The sequence below is a fragment of the Camellia sinensis genome, chromosome 1, assembly GCF_055761805.1.
Source record: "Camellia sinensis isolate YWXY chromosome 1, ASM5576180v1, whole genome shotgun sequence".
NCBI classification, from domain to species: domain Eukaryota; kingdom Viridiplantae; phylum Streptophyta; class Magnoliopsida; order Ericales; family Theaceae; genus Camellia; species Camellia sinensis.
The window spans coordinates 183,564,380-183,577,330 of record NC_138961.1 but is presented as its reverse complement, the minus strand read 5'-3'; the positions used below and the strand labels follow the sequence as shown (position 1 = coordinate 183,577,330).

The 12,951-nt window shown below is 34.9% G+C and overlaps 1 protein-coding gene across 1 annotated transcript; it reads right to left on the bottom strand.

The window, feature by feature from the left end:
- Window positions 1-8,120: 8,120 nt before the first annotated feature.
- Window positions 8,121-11,468, bottom strand: LOC145821372 (putative disease resistance protein RGA3). The gene is made up of 2 exons (XM_082917882.1): window positions 11,029-11,468; window positions 8,121-8,595 (listed from the first exon to the last, which is right to left on the bottom strand). Exons 1-2 carry the CDS (start codon window positions 11,466-11,468, stop codon window positions 8,121-8,123), a joined length of 915 nt encoding a protein of 304 aa, XP_082774008.1.
- Window positions 11,469-12,951: the final 1,483 nt, after the last annotated feature.

Below are 12,951 nucleotides of genomic sequence, written 5' to 3'. Positions count from 1 at the left end.
AATTGACTATTGAATTTTTTTATCTAAAAAGTTGTGTGGTGTGTACAAAAACTTAATTCTTGAATTAAATCCAGTTGTTTGATATGTACAAGAAGATATTTTTAAATTTTTTAGTTTTCAAATTCTTTTCTTTCACTTTATATTGTGGTGTTGAATTGGTAGTGGCATAGTGTTGGTAGTAGTGTGGTGGTGAGTGGTAGCAGTTGTATTGTGGTGGGGTGGTGGAGTAAGGGAGGTGGTGGCGATGGCAACTGGTGGTAGTGGAATGATGATCTAGATTTAACAGTAGGCTACATGTGACGCTGGCTATTGTGATAATCTTGAACATTTCATAGAATAGAACTGACCTTAAACAAATTAGACTGTGGAATACAACCAAATTTATCTAATAAAATTGACGTAGGATATGACAAATACAACTAGAATTACAATGTCTTTAACTTACAGTTATATGCCCATGTGGAAACGTTTTGATGGTTGTGTATTTACTTATTCTTAATGGTACTTCATTTTCCGGGGTGAAGAAACCAAGTCTCAACACAGCTATGAAACTTATACTGGAATAAAGCCCAATATTCAGGAGCTGGAGATGCATTTAGAAGCCTACTTTGCACAGATAGATGGCATCTCACAAAAACTATTCCATGTATGTTCCTCACCATTTTCTTATTTAAGAAATAATATTTTTGTTGGCATTGCTGCTAATTTTTTATTTTTCTTTTCCAAAATTGTTTTGTCAAGTATAGGTAAAATTGACAACATTGCTCACTTCAAAACTTGATAAAATTATCAGAATTGACCTTCGGAAATTGCAAATGTCATAAAAAATAAATGAGTTTGTTTATTATAATGGTATCGGTAATCTATTTCAATCAAACATAAAAAGGAGAAAAAATAAAATGTTTAAACATTTATGTGCCTATAATCAGTAAGGAAAATTTCAAATTGAAACCAGTCGTTTTATTATGGGGAATATTGAAAAAAAAATCAAGGGTTAATTTAAAGATTTATCCAGGAATATAATGTTCATTAACATCTTTCCAAGTACTTAGTATTACAGGTAAGAAAGGAGTTATAAATTTTGGCTTATTAAGCTTTCACAAAAACCAAACACATTTGCATTGCAAGACACTGCCTTTCAAGCAAGCTAGAAGAACCAAATCTCATAGACAGAGCTTCAATTTTTTTGGAAATTATGGTGTAAATCTATATGAATCAACCTTCAAAACTATTAGAACTTCAGAACTTAAAAGAGTAGCACAAACAAAAGCCCAAATCTTTCATATAGAGACTCTCTTCTAAAACTCCCTCATTTCTTTTAAGGAAAGGAAAGCACAAACTTCTTCTTAGAAGCCCCTTACTTTATTGGTATCACTAAATGGGTTAAGAGTCAAGGTACAGTTCAAAAAGGTTTCCAATATAGCTTTACGATCCTGAAAAAAAAGACTTTGTTCACGTGCTACTTTGTTATATTCATATTTTTTTTGGTCAATCAGTAGAAGATTATTTTAAAAATATCGTGGAATTACATCAAATTAGATATTCAACTATGAAACAAAGTCTACCATATAGCTCAATCATACAACAAACCTATCAAACTCAAGAAAAACCCCCAATCAAACACATGGGGTAAAAACCCAATAAGAGTTAAACTCTTGAACTCTTAGATGTACAGATTATTAGCCAATAGGCTAGCTCCGTTCTTTCTTTCTTTTGTTGAGACATCTACAAAAAAAATCACAGGGTTTGAGCCTTGTAACAAAATAATCCCTGAGTTTTTAATTTTGTCAATTTAAACTCTAAACTTTTGATTTGTTTTCAATCTAAACTATTTGTCTCTTTCTATTAAGTAAAACCGATGAAAATATGGGAATGTTAGTCGTTAAACTTAATGAAAAGTGTATTTTAGACATTTTCTGTATATCTACATTGAGTTTAATGACTAAATCACTCTTTTTTCATCGGTTTTACATAACGGAAATAGGCAAATGGTTTAAATTGAAAACAAACCAACAGCTTAGGATTTAAATTGACAAAATTAAAAATTCATAGTTTATTTTGTTACAAGACTCAAACTCCGGGTATTGTTTTTGTAATTGTCCCTTTTTAAAAAAAAATGAAAGTTAAATACATGAAAGTAGAAAGCTAAACTAGATAGTCGAATGTCCATTATGATAGAGCGGCTAATCTCTAATTTATCAAATAAGATAGTTCTAACTTTCAATTCCCTCCATCGTATCGGGTGAATTTACTCTTCTCTCTCTTCGAGTCTTCCTATTTGGAATTTTCTTTCTACCTCTTCTACTTACATAAAAACATTTGATTTGTTATTATGCTAAGATGAGTAAGTACGTCAACGACACGGAGGACTTCATTAACATCATGTTGGATGAAAAGCAAAATCAACTTCTACAAATGGGAGTGATGCTGAGTACAGCAAATATGATAACGAATGCAGGTATTGCAGTTGTAGGGTTGTTTAGGATAAACATTGAGATCTCCCTTTTTTCTAGTCCAACCATAAACTTTTGGGAAATTGCTATTGGCATCGTAGGAGGCTGTGTGGCTTTGTATTTGATTGTTGTAGGGTGGGGTAAGAAAAAGAGCCTCATATAGAGAAGGGAAAAAAAAAAAAAGTTTGTTGTGGGTGGTTAATTTTATCTCATATGTTTAGTATGTTAGGAATCGAAACACTTGTAACTGAATTTTCATTGATTGAAAAGATTCTTGAACAGTTTGTGTTACCTATTGAAAATACATCTATTTGATATGTATATATTTAAAAGTCGAGTTTCTTTTGCTCTTTAAGCCAAGTTTTGAAAAGTTAGTTTGAGGTGTTGTTCTCTGAGCAGTAACTGATTGAGTAATAAAGATGCTCATGATTTGTGTTTGAGTTTATTTATTTACATTATCCTAAATCTAAGGGTTAATTACTAGCCAGTCTCATTAAATGAAATCAATTAACTCCTCCACTGTCTATATTATCCTTGTTAAATATCTTATCTTCTCTTCTCCTCTCTCTAATATTTTTGCAGAGAATTTCTCTCTCTCTCTCTCTCTCTCTCTCTCTCTCTAACATTTTTGAAGCCTCACACCACTACCACACATCATCACTGCCACCACCATCTACAACCGCCATCGCCATCGTCCACTGCCCTTCCCATAACTGTTACCATTCACCAACCATCTCCACCGTCACCACTCACTGTCATTCACACACAAAATAGTTCTCATCAGTGATAAATTTATCACTAAAAATAATCATTGGTAAGGCCTTTTCTTTCCCACTTCACCCATCTCTTTACTCCTCATACTCCCGTTCATTTTCTTTTGTCACTACCAGATATGAGGAAGTGGTGGTAATAGTGACATGGTGAGTTTTTTCAAAAATGGCTAGAAAAGTATTGTCAAAAATTATCACCAGAGGTCAAGACAGCAGTTGGATATGATCGCCGAAGGTTGTTTCCAGAAGTCGCCAGCCAGAAGTGATTGTTGGAGGTCGTTGGTGGCCGACGGTGATTGCCAGATGTGTTGCTAGTGATGATGAAGTAATGAAATGATAATGAAGGGTATTATAGGGATATTGCTAGGTAAAAAATGATCAGGATTTATAGCTAAATAAATTTGGTTAATAAGACCGGCCTGTAAGTCTCCAAGTCTATATTGGTTTATGGGACAAACATCATGTGTGGTGTTTTCATTGTAGTTTAGTGTCCTTTTGAAGTTGTTTACTTTAAGGAAACAAGGCTTTTCCACTTAAGAGAAATTTTATAACCCAAGAGTTGATTGAGAGAAAGCGGTGTGTATTGATGTATTTGTGTGCATAAGGGTTGTAGGGATTTTATGATTGTTGTTCTTTTTGGTTTCTTTTGGGCTATGTGGATTTCATTTTGTAGGTTAGGTCTTTCTTATGTTGTTTATCAATGGAGAGATTGTTGCATTTTGACAGGTCTTTGTGAACTTCTAGATCATAGCTCAAGTTTCACGGTATAAATTACTCACTTAGTAAAAATAAATAAATAAAGGGTCTTGATAATAAGAGTCTCGAGGGCACAATAAAAGGACAAAAGATATGTTAATCCCAAGACATTTATTTCTAAATTCATTATACTTTTATGAATTTCAAAATACTTTATAATATTTTCACACTTTTTCAATACACTTTTTACACCTTCTCAATATTAACAAGTGCCATGAGAGTACTTATTAACATTTGCCATAAATAAAATGAAAAGGAAATTTTCTATGGAGGTGATGACGAATGGGTTTTGACAAAGATATTCCCCCTTGTGTCTCTATTATGAAATTTCATATTTTTTTGGTCCCAAGAAGCAAGAATTGGATCACTTACCCAAAAAAGAAGCAAGAATTGAGTCCCAATGATAGCGAGTTACAAAACACATGGAAATAATGAGGGAATAGATGAAGGTATGATGGCTACCAACACCAAGTAACTGACCTTTAAACTCCCTTGACACTTAGGCCTCATTTGGGAACAGGCTAATTTAGTAACTTTTTGGCTATTCGGCTAAAATATGAGCTAAAAAAAACTAGTATGTTTGGGATAACTTTTTCGCTTTTTAAGAAAAGATGTGCAAAAAGTAGAGAGAAAAGAGAATCTTTGACTTTTTGATATGGGTTGTTGGCTTTTTGGCTAACTTTTTGACTTTTTGACTAAAAGGGAGGGTTCCCAAACGAGGCCTTAGTCCTGGAAATAGACTATTTTAGTTAACTTTTTGAATTTTTTTTTTTGGGTTGCTATTTTTGCCTAATTAAAAAAGTTATGTTTGAGATGATAGTTGACTTTTTTTTTAGTAGTTGATGACGGTTGTGAGAAAAAAAATAAAATGATTATAATTTAAATGTGACATTTTGTCTTATTAACTATTTTAACGTATTTTGTCTTTATCAACTATTTTAACCTAAGCCCAACTTTCCAAACAAGGCCGTCAATCAGGGCTTTTTTAAAATCTATTTGTTAAATTATCACAATGATTAAATTATTAGAGAAATTATTAGAGAAATTATGGCACAATGTTTTTCGTGTGGATTTTTTATTTTTTATTTTTTGATTTGAGAAAAAACTTTATTGATAGCAAAGAAGGATGAATGTATCAGTCAACGGTTCAACCATTACAATTACAGTGACAACATTGTTAATAAAGTCGAATGTTTAACATTCAATTTTGCATTGATGTAAATTCAAGTCTAAAAATCACATATCCAGTTTATGAAACCTTTTGTCTTGTGATCTTCTTCACTAGAGGTGACAATGAGTATGTTTGATCAATTATGTTCCCTCTCAATCTCCACTCTCACAATCTCTCTATATATGTGCCTCAAATCTACAATTACAATCTAGAATAATTAAATACAATTAAAAAAGAAGGGATGGTAATCGAAGAAAGGGTAATTTAAGAATAAAAAAAAATTGTTAAGATTTGACATAAAAAAAAAGCAAGTTTCACGACTCCAAATCTAACATTTGCTTTATATATAATATAGATATATAACTATCAGATAATAACTACATATTTTCTTCGGTCATGCTACAATACACACCCTTTTGTGGGGTGTAACCATATGCTAGTATAACACTTTGCGATGTTGATACCACAAATGTCATAACTAAATCACTTTTAATTATAACTAAAAAAAAAAATAGAATGAGTCATAATTAAATATTACTTAAAGACAACCAAAGATCTTTCTTGTCATAACTAAAATAATAATCACATAGGTCATAACAAATATTACAATGAATCATAACCAAATAATCACTTAAAATATAACTAAAGATCTCTTTGATCATAATCAAAATAAAAAAGTCTAAAAAGTGATAGTCATGTCATAACTCACAACACAAAGAATCAAAACCAAAGACTAAAAAAGTTATAACTGGCATATGGTACACAACCTAAAAATGGGTGTGCATTATAGAATTTTCCTCAATTGATTATCACTTAATACATTCAGGATTAAGTAAAGTGTTGATTGGAAAGTTTGGCTTTCTAGTTAAAAAAGCCAAAAAAAACTACTTATGCAACTAAAAAGTCAAAAAGATACTTCATCATTTGGCAAGTTGTGATTTTAGCCTAAAAAATAAAAAAATAAAAAAATCACTAAAGAAAATCAAGAAGTCACAAATACCAAAAAGTCAACTAAAAAGTCACTAAAAAAAGTATGTTCTCAAAAATCAAAAAGTCACTAAAAAAGTAAGTCATATACAAAGAATTTATGTTTTTACATACAACTAACAAAGTCATTTTCAAATCAATAAGAATAGGAAGCCTCCCCAATTTACCTGAAAATTTAACAATTGCACGCATGGCAGCCCATCATGGAGGCTGTTTTTATTTAAAAGAAAAAATATATATACAATCACCAAGTCTTAACATAATTGGGGAGTTGGTAAATTTTTGAGTAAATTAGAAAGACTTCCTAGACTTAATGTTTTCCAATATTAGTAATCTTTTTCACCTCATTGAAAAAAAAAAAAAAAAAAGCGAACCACAAACCACACCTGAATTGAATTGGATTATTAATCACCACCTGAAGCTTAAACTTAAAAACTCAAATTTTAAAAGTCAAAAGTCTACCGTGACCACGAAAATTTTCCCAAAAATTCTAGAAATCTCTAATTACGTGTAGGCGGGTAAGTTGATGTGAAGGATTTACTCTTTACATACCACGTTGCAAATAGTAAGTATATTTTAAAACACAAAAAAGAGGGGCTAATCAAAAAAGAAAAACAAAAAGGAAAGCAGTATGGGTTTCGATCACTATACATGTGATTACAATTACCTTTTACAGTGGAATTTGCATTGCAAGATGATGTTTCGAAAAGGTTGACAGAGAGGTTGCAGTCAGAGGGTAGAAGTGGCCCTTCTTCACTGTTTCTCTTTTTAATTTCTACATTTTACAACCACCAAAGGGCAACTCTAATGAGAGATAACATCCCAAAATATAATTTAAATTAATTTTTTTTTTAAAGGAAAAGAAAAGGAAGGGGGAGTAGTAAGTTTTATATTTTAATGATTTGACGCACCTGACTTGGTTTTTTAGCAGCAGCTTGGGTCAAAGATGAATTTATCATCTATGTCGACACGAGGAATGTGAGAAATCAAGCGCCAATATCGGCCTTTCCCCTTTTGACACTGTCGTTTTAGTATCGGACATCCTTCGATCTTCAACCACAAAAGCGAGGAAGGCAACCCTTGCTTCGGAAACGATGCAAATTTAGGGCAATCGTTGATCAAGAGAAGCAAAAGCGAGGGAGGCAACCCTTCCTTTGGCAAAGAAGTGAGCTTACAACAACTGGAGATGCGAAGTGTTTCAAGAGAGGTGAGGTCTTGAAAGTCCTTGAAAGATAGCTTCTCTAGATTTGGAAATGACAGGATGGACAAGTAGGTCAAAGAGGTGGGCAATAACATTCCATCTTCTGAAATGGACTTCCAACGGTAATCTTCGAAACCAAAAAGACTGAGTGCTCTAAGAGACGGTAATCTCTGCAAACTCCTCTCTGATGGAGGCTTACCGAAGCAATTCTTGCTGATCATGATCATCTTGATGGTAAGTGAACGGAGGTTCGTGAGAGAACTCCAGTTGGAGACAATTCCTGCAGGGCAGTTCCATAGTTCCAGCTGTTGAAGAGAACTGAGGTTGTATAGTAGGGCCTCGTGCCTTTCGCTGTTGAAGATAAACAAGTCTCTCAGATTCGATGTGGCAAACCGTAGGGACTCCATGTTTTCACAACGTTCTATCTTCACTAGGCTGAGATTTTTGAAGTCATTATTGTTGCTGCTATGCATGGCATCGGGCAAGGATTTGAGGCTCTTACAAGCATTAATTTGAATCGATTGAAGAGATGGACAACTAATTTTCATACCCTCCTCTGCTAGTAGTGACTCCAGCTTCGATAGATGAGCAATATCAAGTTGTTCAAGTGCAGCCGGTAGCCCACCTCTGCACGATAAGTAGGTGAGCAATGGACAATTTTGAACCTTCATTTTCTGAAGACATTTCAGGGCATGCAGTACCCCTGGCAGCTTCTCCAGCTTTTCACAATTATCAATTCCCAGATACTTAAGCTGCATTAAGTACGGCAACCCCTCTTGCTCCTACTGCTGTCGCTGCAACTGTGGACTATCTTCTTCTTCTTCTTCAAACAAGGAAACAAGTTGGGGGCAGATTTCAATCTCCAAATGTTGCAAGGCAGGGGCAGGGAGTTTGTGCTGTACTCTGACCTCATTCTGCCACAATGTTGTGAGTTCTTCACAATTATGAATCCTTAATTCTTCAAGTCCCGTAAACCCATGAAAGAACCATCTAGGCAGGCATGAGAGTTTCTGAATATTTTCTATTCTCATATCAGCCACTGAGCTCAAATGTTTACACACTACAGTTGCTAATACTTCATCACCTACCTCTTGATTAGGAATAGAGTCCAAAATTGAAACATCACTGAGAGATAAGGAGGTGACTGAACTGAAGTGGAGGGTATTCCACTTTTGGTGGAGCATTGTAGGGCTTGGAAGCCATTCAACCACCAACTGTGGGCAATTCTGAATCTCAAGCTTTCTTAAGCAAGGAAGACTGTTGGGCAATTTACCCAAAAGCTTGGGACAACTTTGAATGGAGAGCTCTGAGAGGCGAGAAAATGCTTGAACTTCCTCATCAACTTCTATAGCGATCCCGGGTTTACCCTTGTTGTACAGTGATCCGGACATGTGTCCGTGGATGTTGGTAGTTGTTTATTATCTTGTTTGCTTCCTCTTTACTGGTATATTGAGTTATAGGATGTGTTGGGCATGTTTGTTTCAGGTTGGTTGTGTTTGGGAGCCTAGTGTTGCTGCCCAGATTTTTGGACCTTCGCTCGAGCGAGGAGTTGGTCGCTCGCGCGAGAGTTGAGTTCGTGTCTGGTGGGTCGAGCCAGAGTGGCTTCGCTCGAGTGAGCGATGGCGTCTGGTTCTGGACCTGAGAGTTGTATTTCTTGGCTCGAGCAAGATTTTCTTGGCTCGAGCGGTCTGGTTTGTTCTTCGCTCGAGCGAGAGGTCTGTCGCTCGAGCGTGCTTCTGGTTGCAGACCTGAGGGTTTGAGTTGTTGGCTCGAGCGAGCATTCTTTCGCTCGAGCGCACTTTTGAGTTTTTGGCTTGAGCGAGAACTTCTTGGCTCGAGCGAGAGTTTTCTGTGTCTGGTCGCTCGAGCGACAAAGGCTTCGCTCGAGCGAGCGTGTTTTATATCAGCGGGCAGTAGCGTTTTTGAACATCACTTTTTTACTTTCTTTTCTTTTAAACCCTAGATCCGAGACCCTCTCTCTCTAAACTTACACTCTCTCTAAGAATTGATCTCCCTAGAGTGTGAATCTAGCCTAGGGTCTTTGTTAAAAAGATAGAGGGCGTTGAGAGCTTTGATTTAATCTGAAAAAGTTTGGATTTGGAGCATGTTGATATTCGAGTCTTCATCTCCTTTTTGGCTTAAACTTCGAGGTAGGGATATCCTACTCCTCTCTATGAGTTTTGTCTTTAAATTTTAGTATTTTGAGATGTTGGGGTTGGTTTGGTAATTTGGTGAAAGTTTGGGGGCTTTTGTGTTATTTTACAAAAGTTGGGGTTTTATTCATAATAAACCTAGATGCATGTTTGGCATAGAGAAATGGAATAAATGTTAAATCATTGATGAAAAAGGGACCTAAGGGTTGTAATGTTAATTATGGGAATTGACCTAATTACATTGATTGATTAATTGGGATAATTAATTATGAGAAATGAGAAAATGAAATGTTGATTGAATATCCATTGTGCATTTATTTTCTGTTTAGAAATAACTGCTTTGGGCTATCGGTGGAGGATAGTCGTGATTGTTGTAGACAATGCATGATGATTAGGCAAACGGAAACTAATCAATGGAATGTGTCATAGAATTTGACGGCTGATAGAATACATTAATTATATGTATTGAGTGATTGTATATAGAACCAATGTGTTTGTATACGTTATGTGTAGAGGAGGAGATGGGGGATGTACTCCGCGGTTTAGGGGAAGATGGGGGATGTACCTCTAAACCGGATAGTGTTGGGAGAAGATAGGGGATGAACTTCGTAGATACAGCTCATATGCTTGTCTAGTAAAGTGAAGATAGAGCTCATATGCTTATCTTTGTGAAGTGTGGATATAGCTTATATGCTTATTTGTGGATATTGTTGTTATACATATCTGTTGTAGAATGTGGATATAGCTTATATGCTTATCTGTGGATATTGTTGTTATACATATCTGTTTAGAATGTGGGTGGTGCTTATATGCCTATCCGTTGAAAAAGGGAAAATGAAAGGTAACTTGGACTCATCAGTCGTATGACATAAATATGTGATTTATGTGAATGTATCAGTGTTGGCCATCTATCAATTGCTAATAGTTTAGTCATTGTTCATGGTTGGTTTAGTATATTTCTACTGGGCTGTGGCTCACCCTATATGGGAATATCATTTTCAGGTACAGGTAGCATGCCACCTCCAAGGACATAGCTTGGGAGGCTAGAGGCGGACATACTTTTGTCGTTTTACTTTTTGATGTATTACATGTAAATTCAGGCCAAGGGCTTAATGTGTATGAGTTAGTACTCTTTTGTTGTAACCAAGTGTTAACTTGGAAAGCTGTAAGCCCTTAGGGCATTTGCTTTTGTTGTTAACATGTAATACTTATGTAATGGAATACTGATAAATGGAAGAATGTGGAACATTTACATATCAATGCATGTCTTATTTGTTGGGTTTAACGTTATTATTTTGAGGGCGTTACAACTTCAAAAGAAGACCAATCCTCCCATTCCGGTAGATCCCAAAAGTGTAAAGTCTCTAGAGCTGGAAAAGGGTTCGAGCAACACCCCCCAAAGAAATCAAGGCCAACATTCTCTACTCTTTTCATTCCTCGAATGTAAAGTTTTGCAAGCAAGGGTAACTGCCCCAGAGGTGGTAAGCATGTGCATTTTTCACAATTTTGCAACACTAAGTGCATCATATTAGCAAACTGAGGATCTGCAACCCAGGTTGGAAATATTGGACCATAGTAACCACTGATGGAAAGTACTTCAACCTTCTTGTCCGGTTGTAGCATGTCAAGCACTTCTAATTCAACCTTTTCATTTCGTGAATCTTCTGAATTAGTGTTACTCCATTCCATCAATAACTCATTTAAGCCCTGCTTCTCATATAACTTAGCGGCCTTTGCATCCACAACATCCACCACATTATCCAATCCGGATATGCAAAGTGCCCCTCTAAGATGAATTAAGTTCCCCAACTCTCTTATCATAAACCCATTTCCTTTGCTAACAATGAAGTTTGATAATGTTTGGAGACTTGTTAACTGACCTATTTTTGGTGGCATTTCTTGTAAGGAATTTGCACCAGTAATGTTGAGATGACGCAAGTTAATTAGGTTTCCTGTGGCTGTAGGCAATTTCTTCATATGTATACAATATCTTAATTCGAGTGTTTATAGATTGTAGAGAGTGCACAGTGATTCAGGTAATGAACAAAATAGGGCATAGCAAAGATCAAGATACCTCAAATGCTTTAAATGTCCAATCGAACTTGGCAGTTCACCTATTTTATATCCACAGAAACTAAGCACACGTAAACGTCTAAGCTTTGGCAACAAATCATGGGGAACATTGCTGGTTAAATAAGCTACTCCATAATATGCTGCACATGGTAAAAAGGTACATAAATGCTTGGCATCATAAAAGGCCTCAAACTTTTTGGCACCCTCATAATAGTGACGCATGTAAGATGAATGGCGAGCCTTACTGAGATTTTTTTACTGCTCGTTATATCAAAACTCTTCATCTTCACCACTACACACAACAAAAACTCCATAATCTTCAGAAGAGATACCGACAGAGACTATCTTCGTCGATCTTGATCTCCATCGCCGGCGAAGGTTTCATTCGGCCTCCATTTTCGTCAGTATTGATCTCCATAGTTGGTGTTAAACTCTCGTTGTGTCACATCTCATTGTCTCGTTGTGTCACATCTCGTCGTCTTGTCGTTTCAAATCGTCGGCAGAATGTTTCATTCAACCTCCATCTTCGCCGATGTTGATCTTCATTTTCGGTCTTAAAATCTTGTCTCTCATCATTGTTTCAAATTCATCAAATTAGTCATGTTCAAGTTGAACAAACTTAACATGTTTAAAAAAATTTATCTGAACAATGAATAAAAGTTTAATTTATTTTAACAGAACTAACTTAAAACGTTTAATTTTTTTTATTATAAACATTTAATATTTGGTCAATGCTAATAATTTGAACAAAATTGTTTTGTTCAAATATAAATAATCGAACATTGTGTGAAAGTTTAACTCTAGTTATCCAAACACGGCAAACAAACTCATCTTTCCAACATACGAACGAGATAAATAAAAAATCAAAAAGCTAAGTCATAAACTAACATTTTCAATATTCAAATCAACGTTTTCAATATTTATATCGGAACCAACCATCTCAGTGTCATTGATAGTGTGCAAATCTTCAAAACTAGTTGATTTCAATGTTCTTAAATCTTCAAAGGCAATAATATTTTGAGTTTGAAAAATAAATATAATAGAGAAGAAAATGAAGTGAGCTAATTGATAATGAATAATATCGTGAGTGTATATTAATAGTGAAGATGATGAAGAAATACAATGTTTATATGTTAAAACCCTAAACCCTATAGGAATGATGGTGTATGATGAAGAGTATTTTGTGTTTTTAATATATGAAATTTTTGAATAAATAAAATACACCTCATCTTGTCGTTAATGATATTTCATTGGAGGATATTATTGGAATATAAATATAATCTATTAATAGAATGTACTGAGAATATTAGTGGTGTGTAAATAAAAGCATCCAAAATAAATATATTAACAAGAGGGTCAATGTAATTTTCCAAATGTAAAAGAGAAA

What these genes read in the sequence shown, in the direction of transcription:
- LOC145821372 (XM_082917882.1), bottom strand. Translation starts at nt 11,468, where the DNA reads ATGAAGAAATTGCCTACAGCCACAGGAAACCTAATTAACTTGCGTCAT. An exon ending in ACCTGGGTTGCAGATCCTCA is followed by an intron (nt 8,596 to 11,028) that starts GTTTGCTAATAT and finishes ATTGCCCAACAG; the next exon opens with TCTTCCTTGCTTAAGAAAGC.